The sequence below is a fragment of the Rousettus aegyptiacus genome, unplaced genomic scaffold (assembly GCF_014176215.1).
Source record: "Rousettus aegyptiacus isolate mRouAeg1 unplaced genomic scaffold, mRouAeg1.p scaffold_m13_p_6, whole genome shotgun sequence".
Taxonomy (NCBI): Eukaryota; Metazoa; Chordata; class Mammalia; order Chiroptera; family Pteropodidae; genus Rousettus; species Rousettus aegyptiacus.
The window spans coordinates 91,314,000-91,338,854 of record NW_023416309.1 but is presented as its reverse complement, the minus strand read 5'-3'; the positions used below and the strand labels follow the sequence as shown (position 1 = coordinate 91,338,854).

The 24,855-nt window shown below is 39.5% G+C and overlaps 1 protein-coding gene across 3 annotated transcripts; it reads right to left on the bottom strand.

Moving 5' to 3' along the window:
* Window positions 1-1,034: 1,034 nt before the first annotated feature.
* Window positions 1,035-24,846, bottom strand: MMD (monocyte to macrophage differentiation associated). 3 transcript variants are annotated; one of them, XM_016154841.2, is made up of 7 exons: window positions 24,569-24,846; window positions 17,153-17,234; window positions 13,777-13,937; window positions 10,507-10,581; window positions 8,790-8,891; window positions 6,849-6,918; window positions 1,035-2,941 (listed from the first exon to the last, which is right to left on the bottom strand). In XM_016154841.2, the coding sequence occupies exons 1-7, from the start codon at window positions 24,592-24,594 to the stop codon at window positions 2,741-2,743; spliced, it is 717 nt and encodes a 238-aa protein (XP_016010327.1). In that variant the 5' UTR covers window positions 24,595-24,846; the 3' UTR covers window positions 1,035-2,740. The 3 variants fall into 3 exon arrangements, with proteins under 3 accessions (XP_016010327.1, XP_016010313.2, XP_036079735.1); XM_016154827.2 differs by having other exon boundaries at window positions 13,729-13,937; window positions 24,569-24,760; XM_036223842.1 differs by lacking the exon at window positions 24,569-24,846 and adding an exon at window positions 17,960-20,210 and having other exon boundaries at window positions 13,729-13,937.
* Window positions 24,847-24,855: the final 9 nt, after the last annotated feature.

Here is a 24,855-nt window from a genome sequence, read left to right as displayed (position 1 = left end):
TGGCTGCAGCGGTCTGAGGATTGCTAACTAGAGCTTTTTAAGACTTTGCAGTGAAAAGGGAGGTGAGGAACCAGATCGGAGAATTGTGACTGGGGTGGAGGTGATAGCTCTGGCTGACTGGTTGGATCTGGATGGGTAGGTGACAAATCAAGAATGGATAGATGGATGGCTATAGTCATACCATTAATTAAAATAGGAAACTTCACAGAAATGGGCTTGGTGGGGGAATAAAGAAAGATAATGAACTCAGTTTGGGACAAATTAAGGAAAATGTGCCAGGGGCATGTGGGCAGTTGATTAGAGAGGTCTGGCCTTTAGTGGGCAGACATAGGTGAGTTTGCCCTGAAGGACTAACCAGAATTCTGGGGAATAATCATGTTTCGAGACACTCAATCTTCAAAATTAGATTTGACAGCAGGTTGCTTGAGGGTTTATTGAGGTTCTAAACTGTGTGATAGTGTTTTCTTTTCCATGTGCATGCCTGATGAATTTTCAGACCAGGTTTTTTTTTATTTGTTTGCTTTTGCTGACTATGAAAATGCAATGGTATATGGTGAATATGAGGCTTTGGAACTGCTTAGACCTGGGTTTCTGTCCCAGCTCCCTGACTCAATTTCCCATGTGGGAGAGGAGAAAAAATGACATTTAACACTCAGAGTTGTTAGGTTTGCAATATGATGCATATCTGATTAGTAATAAAAAAGCATGTTACCTCAGCTCTACAGTGTATCATATAAGCTAAATCAAAAGGCTTCTCTTGGTAAAGATACATCATTTATAAAATGTATAATCTTTAGGCCCTGACTAGCATCTTTTAAACTGAAAAATGTGTTGATTAATGTTTGAGCTGGCTCTGGCATTCTAGTTATTAAAAAGTTCTAGATGACAGGGCACACTTGTTTTTCTTCCCATCCTGACTTTTCAGATAGAAACCGAAAACAAAAAGGCTAGTATACAAATTACAAATGCTAGATGAGCTCAGGCTCTCAAAAATGCGTTATCATTTTCACAGTCATCTAATTTAGAGACAGTGGAACAAATCCAAGTAACAATTTTATTCTAGTCTACAGCACAGTTTTTTAAATACATTTTAGTGGTTTTGACAGTGTTACTTTTGAGCACACTTTAAATGAATCCACAGAAGTTAATATATTAAAAATAAAATACATACAATAAAACAACAGGCATCCAGATGTTTAGCATCATGCAGGTGGGGGCGGTCTGGTTGGTGTTATTACTGAGTACTTTGCCTTCTTAAGAACTCACCAGTGAACACCAGTTCTTCTGGTTCTCATTCCCATATAATTCGCCAGAATCAGAGAGTTTTAAACATACACAAAGTAACCTTCTTTTAAAGCCATATCAGTACAAAACTTCAATGAATAAACCTAAATGTATCATCAAACCAACAATTCCATGGTTCGAACCCATTATTAGAAAAAACTCAGTATCAGCACCCAATCTAAAGGCAAGGTTGTCTCATTTATTAAAACACCAACAGGTGATTAATCAACAGAGCAACTAATATGTTAATCTTAATATAAGACACTGAGGGAAAACCAAAAATAATATATTAAATACTATTCCACTGAGCCAGAATATAACCCATGGACTATAGACACATGAGTTTCTATCTGTCAAACAATGCTTTAAATATGTTTCTATCTAAAAGAAAAACACGTATAGGGAGAAACAGAAGTAAGGTAGAAATGTGAATTTATGCATCTAATTCCACAACTTAAAAATGAATATCAACCTGGTAATATAGAGCTAGGCAACAATGATTTAACCGTTGGGCACCAAACAGGCAATGCCACTATTCACTATAATTCATAACACTCTCCAGGAATTTTCAGCGGATGGCCAACTCAACAACATGGTAAAACAGACTGGATACTCATCCACTGTTGAAAGAGACCCTGAAGAAAATATGTCAAAGGCATAGAGAACAGTTGAATCTTTTGAAAAAGTTAATGTTATCAAAATACTTTTCCATCATTAGTAAACCAAACTAGGTCAGGTATCTGGCCCAAAGCAGCACGAAATTCAGAGTCAGAGGTTGGCAGGAAAAGTTTGGAAAACTGCAGTTTTTAAAAATTGGCAATCTCTTCATGCCTAATAAAACTATCGGAAGAGGTATAATGTTTGTTTATTTGTGGAATGTTGACAGCTTGCTGCAAAAATTCACATGAATGAGGAACCGCATAATGTGCGTCAATGAAATATTTTTTAAAAGTTTACAAAAAACTAAAGTTACTATTTAAAAAATAACCATGTTATGCCAAGATGAAACATGGTAAAAGTAGTGTAAGTTCTGTCCATGATTCTTTACACAGCTGATGGGAAAGTGACAGAAACAATTTTCTCTTAAAAAGGACGCTTTGTTATTGCACTGACTTTTACAACCTGACCTAGTAATTTAGAAAAATCATGTAGTAAAATCTGTAAAATTAAAATACAAAATTCTGGTTTGTAAACATCAGTTGGCCAAGTCTATCCAGAGTTCTGCATGTTAGTGGAATGGAATGAATAATTAATTCACTACCTTATCTATTTGCTGTGAGGAGGAAAATTCCAGAACACAGCATTTACACTTTCACAGTAATTATATTCAGACTATATAAAGAAAGTCAGTGCATTCTTCTCCCCCCGTCCCCCCTCTGTGCAATTTTCAGTTCTTACCCCACTCCCAAGTGCCATAATTGAAATAATACTGGTTTGGAGATCTAGTACAGACTGGTCATAAATGTCGCATAAAATCTGTAGGACTTCGGTAAAGATATTTCCAAATGGCGTAGTAATGCACTGCAGCTGCCGTGGCCACAAACAGGTGCCAGATGGCGTGGGCGAATGGAATGATGCCATCACTCTTAAAGAACACAACTCCTAGGCAATAAATTAAGCCCCCACAGGCAAGTTCGTGAAGTCCATCCGTGTTATTCTGTCAATAGAGGAAGCAGAGAGGTTCTGAGGTTACTCTGATGTGGCAAGTTAAAGAGATAACTGCAATTCCCCCTAAGCCTCTTGATTTTCCAGACAATTAAGTAGCTCTGTATAGACAGAATTCTGATCTGTAAATATGAACTAAACTGAAAAGTCTCTCGTACATCCACCTGCATTACCCTTTGGGTTGACTAGACTAAACTAAGCAGTCAGGTTACAGGCCCTAGTGTAAAGAGCGGCACGTTCTGCTCACCTACGATATGCTTAAGCAGACAACAATCGCATCCAGACACAGTAGTTTATTTTAATACGGCATAATCCGTGGCTTTCGCTTTCCCTTTCCAAGCTTTCTTCCCTACTGAGGTGTGCCCATGCCACTCCATTTACAATCTCCATCTTAGCCTGAGTGTTCACTTCCCTTTGTTCTCATCAGACACCATTCTACACTGACTGCTTTCTTGAGACTATCCCTGTGTGAGTTTATGATTTCTTTATGGCTTACGTGGGAAAAGTCATAGCTAGAAGTGACCTAAGAGATCAGAGATAATAAAGCATGACACACTTTCTAACCTTATAGATTTTGCCAAACCCTTTTGTCTTTGAGCCTGGGCATCTTTTAGCTTAGAAGGAAGTTAATAGTCATGTGTGCTTTGGCACAAAAAGGAGAATTTTTAGGCTGCTCTGGGTTTTCAAATACCTAGGCCCATCTTCATGATTAGACAGGGTTGTATGAATGAGAGAATAGAATAGAGGCAGAGCTTAGGAAGCTGATGAAAAGAGTCAGTCCCCTGGATTCCTGGGGACAACAAATAGAAAGGTATTGGGTTCTGCAGGGTGGATGGAAACCTAAGCCAGAAGGTGGCAAGGCTTTGGAAAGGGACAGGTGTGTGGGTGTCGCAAAGGTCTGGGCACTGATAGCTGTAGCCTAATGAGCCTGGAGCAGGTCCTGAGGTCAATCCAGCAGCAGGAAGAAGCAAGTTCTAACAAAGCCGCCTACTTGGATGGGCCTCGCAGGCCCAAGCTAAAGTAATGGCCACGAAGGGATGACCACAGGCTAAGAACCAGATAGGGTCTAGGGCCACAGGCAAGGACCAGTCCTATATTCAAAGTTCACATTAAGTCCCCATGGCTTTGGTAGGATCAAAAGATGAGAAGGCAGCCAACCCAAAATGACCATTCCATATTTCTCATTAACCTTGGTAAGATGGAACCTCAGCCATATTTTCATTTAAAACACACACATGGAATTTCCTAAAGGTTATGAAGCAATTAATATCCATTAAATATCCAAAAATGCTCTGTCTACGTACATTAGGAACATTTTTCTAGGGTAAGGCTTTCATTGGATTCTTAGAGCAGGATATGACTTCCAAATGGTAAGACGTCACTCATGAAACACGACCTCTCTATTTTAGAGATGAAAAGAGTAAGGACAGAGGCATAAATTAACCTGAACAAAGTCACATAGCTGGTCATTGACTAAGATACCACTCTTTCTTTCTCTCTGCTAAAACAATAAGCAAGAGACCAAACCAAGTACGCAGGTTGGTTTTGACATACATTCTGTTAATAGATAATTTCCTAAGAAACCACATTTACCTTATTAATTTCAAAAAACCACAACATGGTTAATCCTAAAACAAACAAAATATATATTCTTCATTATCTATGTCATTATTGCATTGCTATGTAACAGGCACTGTCTGAAGCCCTCCCCATATTTATTCATTTAATCTTCACAACACTAAATTACATACTATTATTATCCCAACTTTACAGATGAGAAAAATAAAACAGAGAGAGGACATGCAATTTTCCCAAGGCCATCTAAGCTTTTAAGAATCAGGATTTGAACCTAGGTGGTCTGATTCCTGAACTTAACTGGGGTGAATTTGAACCTCATCTTTTTGGTTTTTCTACCCTGTAGTGTCTGTGTTCAATACCCAAAGCTAGTTGTTTCATATACTTTTTCTGGTTTCGTTGTTCTTTCTGGTGGAAGGGTAAGTCTGAGACTCATGATTCTGACTAGAACCAAAGCTCTGCGTCTTCACTCACATGGTTGCTTTGGAAGTTCAGATGGCTTACAGGGACTCTTTTTGGTCTGGTCTCTGTCTAACTCTCCAGCTTTATCACAAGACTTGTGCTACCGGCACAACTACCACCTCACGCACACATATACTCAAACAAGTACATATATACTCATGTTCCAAACAATGAATGATTTTCAATTCTTCAAAGATGCTAGTGCACCGCCCCGTCACCCCACCCTGGGCTGTACTCCTTACCAACACCACTTGCATCACTCCTACTACATCTCAAGGCTCCTACTTGTGTTTCTGACTCAGTTTAAATATCATTTCCCCGGTACTTCCGTCACGTGCTCCCATGGCAGCCTGTGCTTTCCCCAATCACGGACACTATAAAACTTTATTCTTGCTTCATATTTAGTGTGAATTGTATTTTCCTGCTTGATTTTAAGTTCTGTGGGCAGCAAGTGTGAGGGTTCCCCTGTTCGATCATCATAAACATCAGTCACTTGCTTCTGTACCACTTGTAAAAATGCCAATTAAAGTTTCAGGCTAGTAAAAATACTGGATAAATTTGCTCTTATGATACTCGTAGGGAATCTACCTGAAGATCTGTAATGATTAATAAGCTGTCTACACAGACCTTGCTTATATTGCTTTGGGTGTCCTCAATCGCCCTCTGACGGTACGGCCTTCAAGGCAGACTTTCTCATTTCAGTCATTCGCCTCCCTCCCTTTCACCATTCCCTGTTGCCTTTACCAAATAAATTATTTGTATTTTTGATGCTAGGTAATTATTCAAGCCATCCTAAACTTCATACCTCAAAGAATGTATTTTGTTATATTATCATAAGACATATTCTCTGGGGGGGGGGGGCGAGGAAAGCAAACCTGTAACTCCTAAGCCTTTTACAGGTGTTTTTGTGACCAGGGCAAGAACTATGTACAATAAAATTCCATTCTTACAATGTGCCTATGAACATAGGAGTGAAATTACAAGTACAATTCTTCTGACCATTGCAGGCTGAGAAGAGAATTCAAACTGAACACACTGTGACTTCCTTAATTAACACAGTGGCTAGTGCCCAAAAATGTATAGTATAAGACACTGGAGGAGTACATAAGCTAAAAGCCTAAGTAACCAGTTGGATGGATGGTGAGGTTGCAATATGTTTTTGTTTCAGATTAAAAGATATATTTCTCAATAGTAATTCAGTTTGAAAAGGAGTTCAAAATATATACATGCAACTTGGTACTATAGGTCACGTTACACTTTCATACCCATAAAAGTCCCCAAGCAAAATTTTTAAGTAAAAAAAAAAAAAAAGTATTTTCCTAAGAAAGAGAAATAATGACTTAAAAGCAAATGAAAGGAAGAATGAAGGGATTTGAGAAATATCCACTAAAATATTGTGCTGAACAATCTTTTAAGGTCCTTCCAATTCTTAAGATTTAAGAAGTCAGTAATTTGTATTTTCCTCATTGTTCAGAAGCCTCAAAATTCACCCTCTGCCATGGATTTAGGGTTAAGACACTAAGTAATTGAAGCAGAAATACCCACCTTGATATAATCTCACATATAAGTGGGGTGAAGAGTAGGGGTAAGGGTGAGGAGAACAGAAAGGTTACTCAAAAGAAACAAAAACAGAAAGTTACCATATAGAAATAAACACATTTAAATGTTTACCTTTTCCAGACTATGAACAGCTTGTATAAACTGCTGGCACTTTTTCATTTATGTTTTCTTTTGAGCCTCTAGTTAATGGATGTGTCACAACTTCAGAAAGAAAAGCTATCATATCTATAGACACATTAAAAGTCCTAGCAATTTAAAAGGAAAGAAGGTGAAATAACTAAAATTATGAAGCCATTTCTTACCATCGATGTCACCACCAAGGCTGGAGAAAACCCCATTGTGAGATAGAAAAAGAGCTCAACCACCTTATACCTGCAGGATGGAAATGCAGTTAATTTAATATATCTGTTCCTACAACTCGTAGACCATTTCCATGACCAATTTTTCCTTTTTTCTTTTTTTGGGGAAAAAAATGTAAACTCAACTATTCAAATGAAATGTATTTTCCCAGTAGGAGACCATTAGGCCTCTAAAGAAACACTGCAGTTGAGTAACAATGAACTAGCATTTCTTTAAGGACTAAAGAAAAAGGCACCAAACTCTACATGCCCCCTGGAAAATGTCTACCAAATGTAGTTATTGTTGAAGCCAATACATCATGCATTTTCCTTTCCAACCCCACAGTGTTTGCCTTCATTACCATTCCAGGCCATTGCTATAAGAAACTGAAATGAAGGTGGGCAGGGATGCAACTTAAGTTTATCAGTGGCAAAGGGACAGCAGCCCTAAGAAACTAAGGGAAGGTATTTTTGTCTCTTTATTTTGCACGTGTACAAAACACTCCAATTTGTAAGGCTCATCATCACATTAGGCTACAGAATGTCTGAAACGTTAAGAAACACATTGTATTGAAATTTGATTTACATTTCTGCCTAATCGAACTAGATCCTTAGTTCCTCAAAGGCAGGGGCCAAATTTTATTTCTGTTTGGATGTGCAGGGCCTAGAACAGTACCTGGCACGATTCAAATACTCCCTAATATCTGCTAAACCAAATAGCCAAGGGTGACTCTCAAATCATTCTTAGTGTTTAATATTCAAAGTCACCATGAAGTAATCCTATCAGGGCACTGGGGTAAAAATGGGTTTGCAAGTTTACATTAGAAGGCCTGGAACAGGAGAAAAGATAGTTGTCTTACTTTACTTCCTATTTTATCCAAGGATATTAATTAGGGGTTTAAATCTAAGAAGCAAACTGTTTCCTTGGACTTATATACACTACATAAAACCACTCAGAATTGCTAATTATGGTGAAAAATGCATTTAAGTGATTTTCAAAGTCAGGGTGAAGTTAGCAAAAACTATCTTCTTCTGAAAAGGGAAAACAACTTCATGCTTTGTTGTAAACAGGAATTATGTTCAATTATGGGAGCCATTCTGCCAACCTCAACAGATACAGAATTTCATTAACTGTATCCAATGACAACAATATCATGGTTGTGAGTTTCTCAGATTCAGGCGTGTGGAATAAGGAACTAAGACACTGGGGCCCGAATTCTGGATGAGTCACAAATTTGATGCATGTCCTGAATGTTCTCTTTTTTAAAGCATGAAGCTGGAATAGATGACTTTGAAGGTCTCCTCCAAAACTAAGATGCAAATCTCAATAAGCTTCCCTCATTACATTACTTAACACTTAGGACTATGAGCTATGACTGGTGGGGTAAAACACTGCACCCATGGTTAGGATATAAAGAGTTTAGATGCCCTTCCAAACATCCCCTTTCTCAGAGAATCCCAGTTTGGAACAACTTCAGGTTCCTATCTAGATAAGTGTTGTGCTGGGCATTAATATCTATTATCTTCAATCTTCACTGGATTCTTGAAAAGCAGTTACTTTTCTCACATGATAACTCTAAATCACAGAGGACAAGGCTAGTTTTCTGATAAGGCCAGTCTGCCTGAGGGTGTGAAATGAGGTCCGACTAACTGTAAAATGACAGTCCACCTTGTCCCTCAACTACACCAACCCATACATGTGCCATTCACTTCTTTCTGCAGCAATCTGCCCACCAATAATGAAAACCAAATGGTTTTGAAGATTGGTTTAAAACGATACATATTCTATTTATATTTATGTATTTCTACTATTTTGAAGTGCAAATAAATTGAAGTAAATTGTGATGGAAATAAAATTTAGGCAGTTAATTTTAAAACTATCAAATAGAAATTATTTTCTCTTACTTTTCATGGTAGAGAAATACATAAATGGTTCCTCCAGCTGCCATGAGCCAGATAAACCAACGCATATGAGATGCCAGGGGTCCAAGTTCACGGAGATTTAACCTAAAAACGTAAACATGACAACAAAGAACAGAAATGATAAACGAAGGGAATTCATAGATCCATGTTTTCCTCTAGTCTTAAAAACCCAGGAGAGCAAATACTAGGATAAGACCAAGAAGAAAAGGCATTCAACACGCCGGAGGTAATTGGATGATTTGGGTAACATCAATAACTCAAAGATAAAATTGTCGGTCAACCTTTAAGACTTAGAATTAGTTCCAACATGGTTTAAAAACAGAACGGGCACACCTGTGATGCCCGCATTTTCTTATTAGGCAGACTGCTGTAAAACCTGCCTGACTTCTTGTTTCTGACATGTATTTGGGAGCGAATTACTTACAAAGCTTAATGAGAACCCTGAACAGAATCCTGACCTGAGATCACATAACCACAGCAGTTACCTAATACATAGACCAAGTGTCTCTATTATCAATCTCTCTGCCAAGAGAGAACATGAGAAGAATTATCTCAATGTATACTATAGAAGTCATTTTTGCGTGAATTTAACCATGGACTCTTGTGAAGCCTGAATTTTAAAACACTGCAAATACAGTGGTACTAATTTCATATTAAGGATATGAGAAAATGACAAATGTTGACTGGCTATTACTACAAAATTACTGTTTCCAATGGAAAAAGTACCACCTGCATATCAAAAAACGATATGTGAACAAACTGTCTACTATAAATACTTGATTCCTCAGCCTACATTTAAAAATTTTTATCGACTTACTTTAAATTGAGGTTTATTTTACAAAAGCCTTTAAATGTTCTCCCTCCAACATAATGTAGACCTATAATTTAGTAACAGGTGCCGCAGAGAAAATACGCTTGCTTTTTCCTCTAACAGATAATTAGGTTTCTTTTGCATGATGGATGCTGCGTTAGAATCTAGAGAGCCTCCTATTTCTAATGACCACAATAGTTGATGGCATAATATGAATTTCCGAGTGTTTAACACTGGAACACATCTTGATACGGAAAACTAATGTTTCTTTAATTACGGTTTCAAGCAACCAGAGATTTTATCTGATCTATACCAAAAGATCAGGAAGATCAAGGAAATTGAGCAGACTATGAGATATTTTAAATAGCTGATGAATTTGGCGAGTTCTCTTACTCACATAGCTAAAGAAAGGAGAAATGTACTCCATATGTAGTAGCTACTGTGCTGTAAAGGGAATTGAAGACAAACAGCATAAATTTCAAAAGCGAGCTTGTTTTCCTCATACATATTTATAGCATTTCCACTTAAACAATTAGATGTCCAAATATTCTGAACAGCAGAAGTATACAGAAAGAATATGGAAGGCAAGCGTAATGTATTTCAGACATGACCATGCTACTTAACCCTTCTCTTGAACAATCCAGTGCCAGATATATATTATGAACAGCAACATTCTCCCCTTAAACTTTGCAATCTGACCCAAGTAAATCAAAATGGGGGGAAAAATGCATGTATGTATGTATGTATGTATGTATGTAGAGTGAGGGGGGCAAATAGTTGGGTATATGCATGGGAGCTGGGAGTAGGGACAGGAAGTAGGGAAGACGGACTGAGGAATTGTATTAAAAAAAACCCCATTATCTTCAAAATAGAAAGACTGTATCTTACCATGGAGCGTAAGAAGCAGCAATGAAGAAATAGATAACCATTCTATCGCACATATGAAAACAATGTTCCACTGTCCTAATGGGGAGAAAAAGCCAAGTTAGACAAAGTTTACAGAAAATTTTCAAACTGGACTTTCACTCCACTGTGCCGCAGTATCTATTCTTGTTCTAGTTTCTCAGGGCTTTTATAACTTGGTCCTTGGAGTTGAACAGCTATTTTCAATAATATGAAGCCACAAGTAAAAGCTTTTTATTATTTTTAAGATTGCATATACAAGAGATACTATGTATAAGATATAGGGATGGAACCCCAAAATAATTAGAAGCTCTGAAGTGGTTAAAATAAACAAACAAAAACTGTGTTTTCTAATGTTTTCCGTTTCTTTTAAATCCTATTCAATGACAACAAAAAATGATATTCTTTCAGGACAGATCAGCCCCCAACCCCTATCATAGTACAGAGCATGAAGTAGTGATACTCGGCAAACACTCCCTGAAGTCACAATCTTCATGTCTTTTTAGAATGTCTCTAGAGAAGCTTTTACTCCAAATATCTTCATGTAGACAATCAGTTATAATACAGAAAACTCAGAAACAAATTTGGAAACAGCAATAACAAAAACTAAAACAAACAAATTAAAAAAAAAAAAAACATATTTGCTACAAGAAGGTGGTGGCCACCTGGATTTCTAAGCAAGTTCTTCCTTCCAAAACTGAGAAGTCAGGAAATGTACAAAGATCTGGCTCACCGAGCTGAGGTCTATTCACAAAAGGGACTAGTCGGAATCCACCCTTTACTGAGGTAATTCAAAACACACATGCATTGCATTGTCATAAATCCATTTTCAGGGTCTGAGGGGTCAAACCTATGATTTGGTGAAGCACTTGTATTAGATTTTGCCTCACCACACACAATGTCGACCAAAGCAGGCTGAGGATCTTTCGGTAATGGTTAGTGTTAGTCACTAATCATGTTAGTGAAGAAATGAAAATAACCTAGGTTACAGGTTGCCAGATTAATGCTTCTCAAACTTGACTGCATATCAAAATCACTTGGGGGAGCTTATAAACTATAGTCATGGGCTCTAGAAGATTCTAATTGAAAAGGCTAGAAAATGGGTTAGAGGTGAGCCTTTCCCCCCCCCCTTTTTTTTTTTTTTTAACTCTTTGGCTGACTGATTGCTAGCCAGGTTTGTGCCTTTCTAATTCTGCTTTCTAGATCGTTATGCACTATTATAGCAGGTAAAATCAGGCCCGCAATTTTATTCAAGCTCTCTCACCTACCTCTCTGACCCTCACTTTCCTTACAGGTAAAACAGAAATAATAACATCACTATCACAGAGTATGTGTGAGCATTAAAAGAGATAATGTGCCCATGTGCACAACACATAGTAGGGACTCACTAAATGCAAATTCCCTTCCCTCTTTTACTTAAGGACATACTTGGATTTTTTTTTTTTTTTTTTAAATTAAGACAGAGCAAAAATCCACACGTGGCTTATGAATTTATCAGTGCTATTTCAAGGTTCAAGAGAGTCTGGTTTCGATGACACCTTCTTCTCCAGCCCCTGGCAGGGAAGCCCTGGATACTGAAGTAGGCATCTATAACTCTATTGATTCAGAAATCCGGACATCAAAGCCAAGTCAGCTGAGGCAACCACAAGTGCTGGATTGTGCCAAGAAGATAATGAAGTGCAATGGCCTCTGGGCTCTGTGATAGTGTGCCCTGAGAAGCCAGGACAGGTACTTTTGAGGCTCTCTTGTGAGTGTGCCCCAGAGCTCCCTCATGATGCAATGCTATAGTTTTATTTTAAGCCCAGAGAACTATCACCTTATAGGCAAAGGTAGCAGACTGCATACTATAAGCCATACTGTGAAGGATAAGGTGAAAAAAACCTCAGGACTAGGAGTCAGACATCCTGGGATGATCAGATTCTGCTGGCATCACTGACTCAAGCAAGTCAGGCCACTTCTCTGAGCCTCAGTTTCCTCAGATGAAAATGAAGGGATTTTATGATCCCTAAAGATCTATCCAGGCCTTAAAATTATGATTCCACATGTGAAAAAAACCAACAATATCACAAGAACCCCAAATCCTGCTCTTAAATATATAATGTCTTTTTAATATTAGATTGTTTGACTAGTTTGAGATTTTGAGGGGGATAGTCTGTAAAACCAAAAGATATATTCTAATATTATTTTAAGTCACTCTAAGTCTGCTCTGAATCCTCCTTTGTTGAGAAAAAAAATTGCCCTTTGGGTTGTATAGAATCTATTTCATAAGCAATTAAATGGTGCACAACTCCCTTTGTATTTCCCCAAATTAATCTTTCACTCGGAGGAGGAATGCCTATTTATGTTCTTCTCATTGAGAAGCTAGGTGCTGCGGTATTGTTGGAAATGCCTGACAGTGAATAGTAGCAAAATATGTGAATTTTGTTTGAATAGCTACACAGGACCTAACTCGAAAGCTGAACTTCGCAAGACAGTAAACCCAATCTGTAGTATACCTCCTTACATCTCATAGTCCTAGAGTCTTTTGTAATTTTCAAATTATTTTCACACATATTATCTCATTTACCTATCACAATAACCCTGTGAGTCAGGTATTATTATCTTCACTTTAGTGATAAAGAAACCAGGGCTCCATGAGATCAGGTAACTTACGCAAGGCTAAACTGGCAGGGCCAGGACTTGAGCCAACTGCCGACTCTGTTTAGCGTACTCTGTCACTACCCTACAGCTGCCACGCTCTTAGAGTGTCCTTAGTGTGCTTGACAGCATCAGCAAATAGGTCTCTGGATTTTAAGTTATAAGTTTTGGGGAAGTAGTGTGGTTCTGTTTGTGGTTTCTGAGCAAAGGCCCACTTTCTTTTGAGACAAATTGAAGAAATTGTGCCTGGGGCATGTGGACAGTTGATCGAGAGGTCTGGCCTTTAGAAAATAGTCTGAACTGGAGATATTGCTCGGGAAGGTGACAGCACAACAGCGGGCAGATGCTTTAGACATGGTGAGCTACCCTGATGGACTGGAGAACAGAATTTGGGGGAAATCATACTTCAAGTACTCAATCTTCTTAGATACAAATAGGGGTCCTCTGACTCTGTCCAATCGACAGAAAATTTCCTAACTAATGAGACAGCACTATATAGAGTCTACTATAGGCAGGAAAGTGTCTGCTCCCTGCATCACTTGACCAAAACATGCCACATGGGAGGCTAACCTGAGTTGACCATTCTTCTCTGTTGAAACAGTGTGCAATCCACTGTACCTTAAGTGGCTCTTTTTCCATGAGACAATGTGAAATACTGTGGAAATGATGAAGAGGGCACAGAGGCCCATTCCGTAAATCCATGCTGTTATCTTTTCCCAGCAGTCATCAGACAGCCCGTGGAGGAGAGCGCTGCCCACAATGGCTGGAACAATGAGGAACTGAGGGAAAGGAAAAGGAAAGCACACACCCAGGCTTTTACTGAATTGAGACCTTTGTTTAAAATACATAGAATTACCAGGGACAATTTTAGAAAGGTCACTTTAAAACAAACATTTGCCTTTCCCGGATCATCATAATGACAGCCAGGTGAAGTTGCCAGTTGTGCTGGAAATAAGCATTGCTGTTCGGGGTCCAGGAATTGTGCCCACCAACAGTTACACACAGTAAAGAATGCAACCGATGTTCTTTATCCTAATTTCATTAAACAAGAACACAATTCGTCCTATTCTCTATGTGTTTTAGAGTAGGTACTTAAAATATCAAATGCCAAACTTACACCCAGGCTTCCAGGGGAAGTCCTGATTTTTAAATACTTTCCTGTTTCTCCCATGAGCTACTGAAATTCCAATATTTCAGCAAAGGATAACAGGATGAATCAAGTCCCAATGTACATTATGGGTATCATAATGTACACAGCATACACAAAAAAACAATCGTTCTAGTCCTATGTCCTGATTTTTAGTTCACATCTGTACATTACATCAATTTGGGAGCTACTGCAGAGTGAAAGGGTTTTGGCATTATTTCATTTTTAATAGCACCTTTCAAGTAAGCAAGGGTAGTCCACTCCTACCTATTCGATAATTTTAAAAGACCAGAACCTTGGAATTTTGATTTCTGTACCATATTTTAGACTACATATGGACATAAATTGGCATGTCTATTATATGAATATGACTATGACTAGTAGATATCTCTTTAAAGACTTTATTTTTTAGAGAAGTTTTAGGTTCACAGTAAAACCGAGGGACAGTAAATATTTTATAATAGACATTCTAAGGAGAAATAAACTACTTTAGATATTAGAATAAGCATACACGGCAAAGAATGCAAGCTTTAGCAATCTTATCTTTTCCCCCCGACACCTACTTTTGTCCTCTTGCAACAGAATATTAAGTCCCCTAGATAAAACTGGCATTGACTTTTCAAATGCTGAAGTTTTCATTGGCCTAGACGAAATGAGAAAATTAAGGACAGTAAAGTAAGTTTCTCATAAAATAGAATTTAATTGATTTTGAGTTTATGTCCTTTTTACCTTTTTCATGTTAAAGTAGCCCCTCTTTAATGAAATGATGACAACAGAAGTTTTTTGTTTTGTCTGTTTTAGAAACTTTACTGCTCGCTAAAATTCAAAAATATGGAATACAGTTTAATAGGATGACATTTGCTGTTCTAAAAAATTAACATGGAAGTTTTTTCAGTTTTTCCTTAACTTTGTTTTATATAAGTGTTCCTTAATTTGTGACATATTCAAAAGAGATGATTTAAGGGATTATATGGATTATTCAGGTCCACCTCAAGTAAGTATTATTCCTAAAGGTGAGCTGTGCTTCTCAACAGCCAAACTATTATATTTAAATGTATGCTAAGTAACAAACACTATATTGATTCTTACTATTGGTCAGTAGTGTGGAAACTAACAAGGCCCTATATCTGAAACTTTTATCAGTGTTTTGCAGTTGGTAAATTGAGAAAAGGATGGATGTTGTGTATTGGAGCATGAGTGAAGGAGCAAGCCATATTAACTCTTACTCAAACTTTCATATTTCTTTTATTCTAATCCTGCCCTAGACTTAAATACACACATAAAAAAACACACACACACAACTTTTCTTATGGGCCTATGGGCAATTATCTTCAGAAGTAATTTTATTTTTAGATGTTAAATTCATGAAACATTTAGTCAAGAATAAGATATGGATATCCTGGCAGTTATAGAGGACAATTAAATTAGCCCATGCATTCTTTAAAACCAAGTTTGGACCCTAAACATTTTGATCCTCTACTGCTGGGAAGCTTATTTCACATGAGCATGTGTCATTAAGGCAAAAACAGGGGTCGCTCAAGTCTTAAGAACTCCACTTAAACCTTCCTTTTCTCAGAATTTAAGCCATGGACCCAGAGAGATTGTCCGCTGGAGAGGCTACTCTAAATTTCATTATTAAAGCCCTTTTGTGGAATCCAGGACGAGTATGTGAAGTACTAATTTTTTTCTAAAGAAAAAAAATTCAGTAAGATTCTAGCGTATTATTTAAAAATCTTTTTAGCACCAAAGGAAGAAGGATATCCACTGATAAATTAGGATAATGGTTCAGTATTACCAAGTAATAACTAAATCTCACTACTATACTACATAGAACAGGTGCTTTATAAAGTTTGATTTATGCTAAATCAAAATGACCAAATGGTACTGTTTTATTAGATTATAAAGGGATCCACTGAAAACTGGGTTATTTGGCATCATGTTTCCTTTACACAAACACTGTGACTATTCTTTGAGGAAGGGGTTAAAGAAATGAAAAGGCACAACTTAAATTCAAGCAAATTTTATACTAATGACATAAATGTGTAACCTACATATTATACTAACACTGCCTTTAAAATAATTAAATTAGCTTGTTTTAAACATTCCACTAAAGAAGTAAATTGGCCTTCTTTTCTATTTCTTTTCTTCAGACTATACACCAACTACTATTTCTCCTTCAAACGTCTCACTAAAGGCACCTTTAAAAGGCAATGAATAGTTTTGCCTTTCTTACACATTTTCAGTATTTTCAAAGTTTCTTATAATGAGAATGTTTTACACTTATAAGAAACAAAAAAAAATAAGAATCTAGGGATCAGATCAGCTTTCTCTTCATCATCATAGAATACCATTTGCTCTGAGAACAAGCAGCCAGTGTAGGGGTGGGGAAGGCGTGGCTACCTGTTTCAGGAGATCACTTACCAAAAAAAAAAAAAAAGAAAGAAAGAAAAGAAAAGAAAAAGAAAAATATCTTTTTCAATAGTTTGTGAACTCTCTTTGCCAAAAGAATACAACTATCTTTAAAAGGCAATTCATTTCATTCCAGGGGTGACAGTCTTCATCAATAGTTATCCCTATGACTAGGGTACTTCTTATTATTATTCTTTTAAAGATCTTGTCGGAGAAGGCAAGTTCAAGATGGACAGAGCTGGCTGCAGGTACCAGAGCAGTCACAGTGCTGGACATGCTCATAGCTTCTGTTGGCATGACCCAGCACTGATACCCTACTAGGCAAGGTCAGAGATGGGTAAATACAACTAGTCAGGCAGAGGTTACTGGAGATAATGGCTCTTTCCTCCCAGCAAAGCCTTCTGGGAAGGATAGAAAAGGCAGAAAACACATACTCACTGCATGTGTGTAACAGTTAGCAGCATGTTCATAACAAGTTGGTTTGTAGCGGCCATTGGCTGGGGCCCGGTGGTTCATGAACCTGTAGAAACAAAAAGATATCATGTGAGAACAGCTCACAGAGTGTGAAGAACAGTGGAGAAGCCTGCCAGTGGTTTTTTGGTCTATTCTAAATGAAGAGGTGACTGCTAGAAACACCTAGTTACAGAACAGAACAGAAGCCACTAAACAGGTGTAAACTGAGACAACAGCAATAACCCCAAAGTAAATGCCCTAGTTTATTGGATTAAGTATTCTTTCAGTTTATTCAAAGAAAAACCTCCAACCCAAAGTAAACAGAAACCAAATCTACCTCCTTCAACTGGTAATCTCCCACACACACTAAAATAAAAATTTTAAAAGGCACAACCAACTCTTCACAGAAAAAAAATTATGAGAATTTTTCTAAACTTTACAAATTCCATTAACTGCCATTAAATGAAAAGGAATGTGAAAAGTTTCTATTTTCTCTCTCAAAATTTATAAAGCTTTTTACATGTAGAACTTTAAACCCTGCATTCCATGATTAGCCGGCCTGTTCAACTAGTTGCGCTATATTATGTTATCTGTTCTGGCACCAGACAGCTTAAATAAATGATACCTGGCTGCTTCTAGGCAACCTTAATAAAAGGTATGTTTTTACCTGCATCCTTCCTGATTTGAGTTTGCTTGAAAATCCAAATACATGACTAGTAGCAGAAACTTTGGCTATAAAATTTACACACACACACACACACACGCGCACACACACACGTGACACTTACCCACCTTCCATACTTCCATCAGGGCTAACTTTGTGCAGTCAGTGACACAGTGAAAAGCATTAACACCGTAGGACCTGACTGACGAATAGGATTCTTCCATTTCAGTGTGTAGGTGGGGATCCCTCAAACCCCACCCATTCCCATGCCGTGAGTCATGAGGGATTCCGGTTTAGTCTGTTCTCTGGAGAAAGGGAGATGCAAACTTGGGAACATAGAAAAGCAGCTGCCTGAAAGAAACAGAGGCAAGGAAGCAAACGGAGGTCAAAGAGCCCTAGGAGCATTCAGGTCTCAGAGGCCCCACTGCACTCCTGTGTGTGGAGGCTGCAGGATGTCAACAGGTTTTGCACAATAAAAGATCCTTCTGGCTGAGCCAGTTTGGAGGGGGTAGATCTGGTTATTTGCCACTAAGGAGACCTGGCTAGTCACACCTTATTAATTAAAATAATGAAAAATGGTACCGGGCTGAACCTGCCTACCAGGCAGAGCCAGATAGCCGAAAATTGGCTAAAGCACATGGTCAAGTCATTCTAAACAGTGCTGGTTTATGAACAAAAGACTAGCACTTTCTCCCTGAAGTGAGAAGGGCCCGTTATCCTTAGAACAAATAAATAAAAACCAAATGGCAGTCCCTATTAACTCAATATAGAATTCAAATGGAAAATCTACTGAGGAATGAATTTGGGACAGTGAAGTCATTTCACTTGGACCACCGATGGGTTTGCTATCTAATGAATGAAATAACCAGGTGGCTTGAAAACTGCTTAAGAGAAGGCACAGTTAATGCCTGCAGAATTTATCCAAGCTATTCTCGCATATAGATAAATCTTTTCTCCCCTGATAATCCTTTAAATAATTTTACTAATTTCCTAAGGGAGGAGAGTGTTGCTATACAGCTCTTATTAGTAAAATGGAAAATAATTAACACTCTTGGGAAGAATGCTTTAAAACTATCCCAAGCATTCAAGGATCTACCACATCATTACTCTTAGACATAACAACAGAGCTGTAAGTTGCATACCCTATTAGGAATTTTAAAGGGTAAAGAGCAAGGCTTCAAGGTGGTACAGGGTAGATTAAAACTGAGAGTGCTTTGTAAGTAGGATTTGTCTACCCACCACCAGGCTGCAGACTAAAATAGCAATTTATATCTCTGGCAGCCCAGTCTAAAAATAGGTCATTGCACAGCAACAGGGATAGACTTGCACATTTTCTCCAAAAAGCAAAGAAGCTGGGTGTCCATGTTTGTCCCTGCCCACCTGAAATCACTCAGGTTAAAAATAAACTCAGAAGTTCTAGAGGAAAATATCCCACCCATGTGACTTAAGGTAGTCTCTGTTATGGACAGAGCCAAAATCAGGTAACAAGGAGAGGTAAAAGCAACAGTGCTAGGAGCAGATCCCTGTCTGGGGCCCGGTGGCACAACTGTTTCATGAGAAAATGTACAATGTGATTTTTCCATCCCTCCCTGATCTGCCAGGATACGATAAAGCCTTAAATCGAGGCTCCTGAAGAAATCATTCCTAGGACCTAAATGGAAAAGCAGATGTAAAATGCAAATCAGCTCCCACATACTGAGCCTATTTTCTTACCTCAAAAAAGAATGAGGAAGGTTCTCAAGAGTTCAGGAAAACAGCACCCGTTAATGGAAGGCACTTCTGTTTAAGGCAGAGTAACCGTAATGGTGACCTAATGCTAGAATGGAGTCTCCAGTGTGCTTCCATGGGTATGCGGAACGGTGATTGAGTCTGGGTTATGGGAACCACGCTTAATAAAGCTATTATTTAGGCAGTGTTTGTTCACTCATTTCCTCACTTTCTTTCAATATTCTCTATTGCTTTCCCTTGCCCTCACTCCTTGACAGAATTTCAAAACTAGGAGAGAAAGAACAGGTAGTGACCTAGAAACACTCCTTAGCCCACCTTAAATTTACCCGAAGCATTGTGCCTTCTGAAAGTAGATCTGCACCCCACCAGTAGATCTCAGAGGCCTAAGAGCATCAAATCCCAGATGTCTTGATTCCTATGTTCCTTACTCTCCAAATGCAAGTGCTGTCAACATTACCTTCAATATATATTCTAATCAGTCCACCTCTCCACAGTTCCACAGATCCTACCTTAAATCAAGACACTGACATCCTTGGTCTATAAAAATACGAATTCTCAATCGGTAGTTACAAAATACTCATGGAGATACAAAGTATAGCATAAGGAATATAGTCAACAATATTGTAATAACTATGTTCAGTGTCAGGGGCACTAGATTTACTGGGGTGATCACTTTGTGAGTTACACAGATGTCTAATAACTATGCTGTACACCTGAAACTAATATAATATTGTATGACAACTATAATTGAAAAATTAAAAATATTATTGAAAAAAGAAAGTATTTTAAAAAAACAGAATGACTGTTCCGTAAAAGAAATACTAAATCAGCCAAATTGATTTAGAATTGCTAGTCCTACAAAATACATGTATTTTGTAGCCAATGAATTAATAAAATTTGTAATGAGTTGTCTGAAAAAAATACAAATTCTCTTCATTGGTTTTCCTGCTTGTCCCCATACAAACTCTTCTTCATACAGTAGTCACAACAGTCTATTAAAACTAGACCACATCACACACCCAACTCCAATTTAAAATCTATTTTTGGCTTCTCAAAGTGGCCCTGAGTGGTCCGGTCCTCACTACTTCTCCAGTGTCAGAGTCCAACTTCCTTACTCTCCACCCTCCATCTATACCACCTCCTTTCTGCTCCTCAAAACACCCAGGTCCTGTCTGTCTCAGGATGCTTGTATTTGCTGTTTATTTCTGCCTAGGACATTCTTCTCCAGAACGCTCAGCTCCAATGTCACCTGCTCAGGTTTTCTTCACTATCCTACCTATAACATCACTTCAGCCCTCTCTCCCCACCAGAGCCCAATCACAGTTAATAAGAATCTCATTTTTTTAACATGTTTTTTAATTTCATCTTCTTCTCCACTGTAGCATGAATTCTATGAAGGCCGTCTTGTCCACCATTTCACTTCCAATCTCAAGCACAGTGCCCAGCTTATTGATGGAGCCTTAATAAGTAGGTGCTGAATGAGTACAAAGGCAGAATTCCACCTGCTGCTCAATTATTTTATCTTAGCCGAGAGATATCCCACTGTTAATTGGTTTCACTGGGGATTCAACAGGTTCTGTATGTAACAAAGAGAAAGATACTGTCTTAGAGCCAAAAGAACTCTGAATTACATAAAAAGAAAATTCTTAAAGGCCCAGGCTATGGACATTCCAAGGGCTCCTTCAACATCACTTGATGGGGCAATGTAAGATGACCCCTGTGCACACTAAATATTACAAATGAGCATGATATTCGGGAAAAGTGTCCACTACCAGAGGTGGTGACAGTGGTGGGAGTCATTTAACTGAATTATTAAATAAGGGAGAAGGCATATATAAGGAGACTATCCCACGCCTGTGAGTCGATGCTCTGAGAAAGACAACAGGCAGCCTGAGAGACTTTCAACTGCTTTAAAATAAAATGCTTTACGTCATATTTGATATGAAGCTCACCAGTGGTCACCAGGCTGGTGCTGATGAAAAAAGGTGTCTATTTCCTTGGATTTTCAGTCGCAAGGCTAGAGAAATGAGTATCCACCAAGATGGAATAGAAGCCGTGTGTGTCCTAGGCCTCTACATTGTACATACAGATGATACAGTGTGGACAAGGAGACAGATGTGGTGAACTGGCAGCACGGATGATAAAAGGGACAAGAAAATGAACTTTGATCTGCTCTTTCCTAGCTATGTAATTATGGCACGTTCCTTTTTATTCTTAAACCCCATTTGCTCTTCTGGTAAATGGGTATGAAATTTGTCTTCCAGGGTTACCATTGAGGATGAGATAAGTAATATACACTCAGCCGCTGCCTGGCACAGGCTGGCACTCAATCAATGTTAGCAGTTATTCTAATCAGAGATGCTGTGAAAGGGAGAGAATGACCCAGGGTGGGAGGTACAAATATGGAAGTGACAAAGCAAGAAAGATAAAATACGCTTTGCATCCCAGTGGAAATTTTCATATCCCAAGCTGTGTGAGAAGCCATGTATGCATAAAGCCCTCCTCTTAGGACAGTGGGCTAAGTTTCCTTATAACCCTCCTTCACAGAGGCAGAACTCTAGAAGTTGATCTGAAGCCACAATGACTGCCAAGTTTCCATTATGAACAAACCAGCAGGGTGTTCAGGTTTTCTTGAAATCGAGGCTCGGCCACAAACTATGGCCTCATGAAATGTTTTCACAGCAATCAAATGCTCAATTGAGTCCTGATAAATCTATCACAAGGAGCACATGTGTTTAAAACAGTGTGTCCTATCACTCCCTTCCGTTGCTCTGTAACTTACCTATCTGTAACTATCCTGAATGTTCAAAAGATGGAAAACAAACACACCTTTACGAGGTACAGGAAAGTATTCTCAGCATTTTACTGTCTGGACCACAAAAACCAGGACTTGGTTGTATTATTTATTTTCAGGCTTTATTTCCAAGTTCCAATTGACCCTTAGAAATATCTTACCAATCTAGTCTATAATACAAAAATAAGAGATTATGGGATCACTTGGTCTTCAAAGAAAATCAAGGTAGGTAGGTCTAGATGTCAAGAAACTGTTAAATAGCATTGATGTTGTGCAGCCACTGAGAAATGACAAAATTTAATGCCATACCAAAAGAAAGTTCCTGTATTTTTCATTTTTAAAAGAATGAATAGAGCACAAAATCACATTATAGCTTAGATATGTTAGGGTCCAGCAAAAACAAGATAGTTCAATCAGCTGGCTGAGATGACAGGATTCTTAATGAAGTATTTTTTTTTTTTATTTCTCTTCACACTTTTGTTTTGTTATTTTCTTTTTATTTCTTTTTCTTAACACTTTTAATGTTTGTGCAACAAAGAGTGAAACAGGCTCTTTTTTTCTTTCTAAAGAAGAATTCAAAGGATCGGAAAGAAATACAAACTTAATCAAATAAGGAAGAATTTCACAGAATATTGCCATTGTTCTCTGAAAACAGGAAGAGCACAGATGTGCAGAAGCATAACCAAATCAAATAAACCACATGCACCGGGCTTTGGCAATCATGTCTGAAGCATGTTACCTTCTCCCTTAAAGCCCCCAGTCTTCATTTCTGCCTTCATGTTCTAGAGCCAGAACACCATGGTTCCTTTTTGCCTTTAGAAGCACTGATAAGATGTTCCCACTTGGGAAACAGTGCCAGACATTCAACACCCTGATGAGCAATATTCAGAAGTTCATCCAAGGCTTCAGACTGATCGCCCTTCTGATGGTACAGTCCACAGCTCTTCCTATGCATTTTTTGGCTCCTTTAGCCTTTGGGACTGGGTGGTGGTGGGGGAGGGGAATGAAATAAGCCTAATGGGTGAGAGGGCATTATGGGACTGGGGGGTTGGAAAGAAAAAAAAAGGCACTTTAAAATTTTGAAATAAAAGGCAGAGCCTAAAAACACAATAATAACCTCCCTGGAAGATTTCATGAATTCCTTTTCATGAATTCCTTTTCTTCCTTCAAGTCACTGCACTTTTAGCTAGCCTGCTGGCGAAGGTCTGGGAATGGAGACGGCTGCCTGATTCAGACAAAAGGATGGAGAGTTACCACAAACACAGGAGAGGTGAACTTTCACCTACTTAAATGAAGAATTTAAAAAAAAAAAAAAAAAAAAGCTTAGTTTCCTCTCGGAACCAAAGGCCAGCCATCATCTATTGCTAGATGGCAGAGACCCAGAGTCGAGATTAAGGCCACTGTGCCTCCCCAGGCTGGCGTTCTCACCAGCTCTCCAGTCAATGAGCAGCCGGCCAGCCTTCCGGTGGCGCTTCCTCGGTTCCTCCTCCTCGTTTCCTAACACCCGCGCCCCACCAGCAGATCTTAACACCAGAACGCTAACTGGCCCCTTCGCAGTGCCCAAAATAGCACCGCCCTGCGACGCTAAGACTGAGCGCCAGCAAGGCCCCGACGTAGCCAAGCAAGCTAAAAACCAGCGAAGCTTGCCTCAGTTTCCCTGTTGCTAGGGCCGTTTACAGACAAAGCACCCAAAACGCCCAGCACCCCGCTTTACGACAAATCTCGCTGCAGGGCGCAGGAGCTACCTGGCCCTCCTTCCGCGAGCGCCCGGGGCCCTCCACGCTGTGGGTAAGAGGTGGAAGCCAAAGCCAGGGACTGAGAAGCCAGGATCTGAGGACTCAGGGGCAGCGCCTGCGGCTGGGGCTCCTCAGAGCAAGTAAGAGTCCCGCCTGGATGGGGATTGGGAGGCGTGAAGCCGGGCGAGCAGTGGAATCCTCTGGGAGGAGGGCAGGCTCGGGGTCCGGGGTCTGCGAATCAGAGGTCTGCAGATCGCGAGAGGGGGAAACCCGGGTTAGGAGCGAGATCCCTGTCCTCGTTGGGAGGGGATCGCCCAGGGAGAGCAGGACCGGGAATCCCCGGGGAACTGGTCCCTGGCCAAGGCGTGGGATCCAGAGGGGTTGGATCCAGGTGAGGAGTAGGGACCCACGAGGGAGGAGATGGGATCTGGGACCCGCTCCCGGCACAGGCAGCGGCGCGGGGGCTCCATCCCTCTCACCGCTGGAATCGATTCTTGAACTGCATTGATTCTCCGCTCCTCCTCGAGGGCCGGGAGCTCCGTCTCGTCAGCGCTGGCGGCCGTGTGCACGGCCCTCATGGGTTAGGGCTGCTCCGGAGGCCGCCCGGGTGCCCGGCGCACCGCTTGGCGGGGCAGGGACGGAGTGGGCCAGGCCGAAAGTCGGGACAGGGCCGGGGCCAGACCCGGCGGCTGGGGGGCGGGAGGGAGGCCGCTTAAGTGCCCGGGCGCCTCCCGCCTCCCGGCTTCTCCGCCCCCGGGCACCAGTG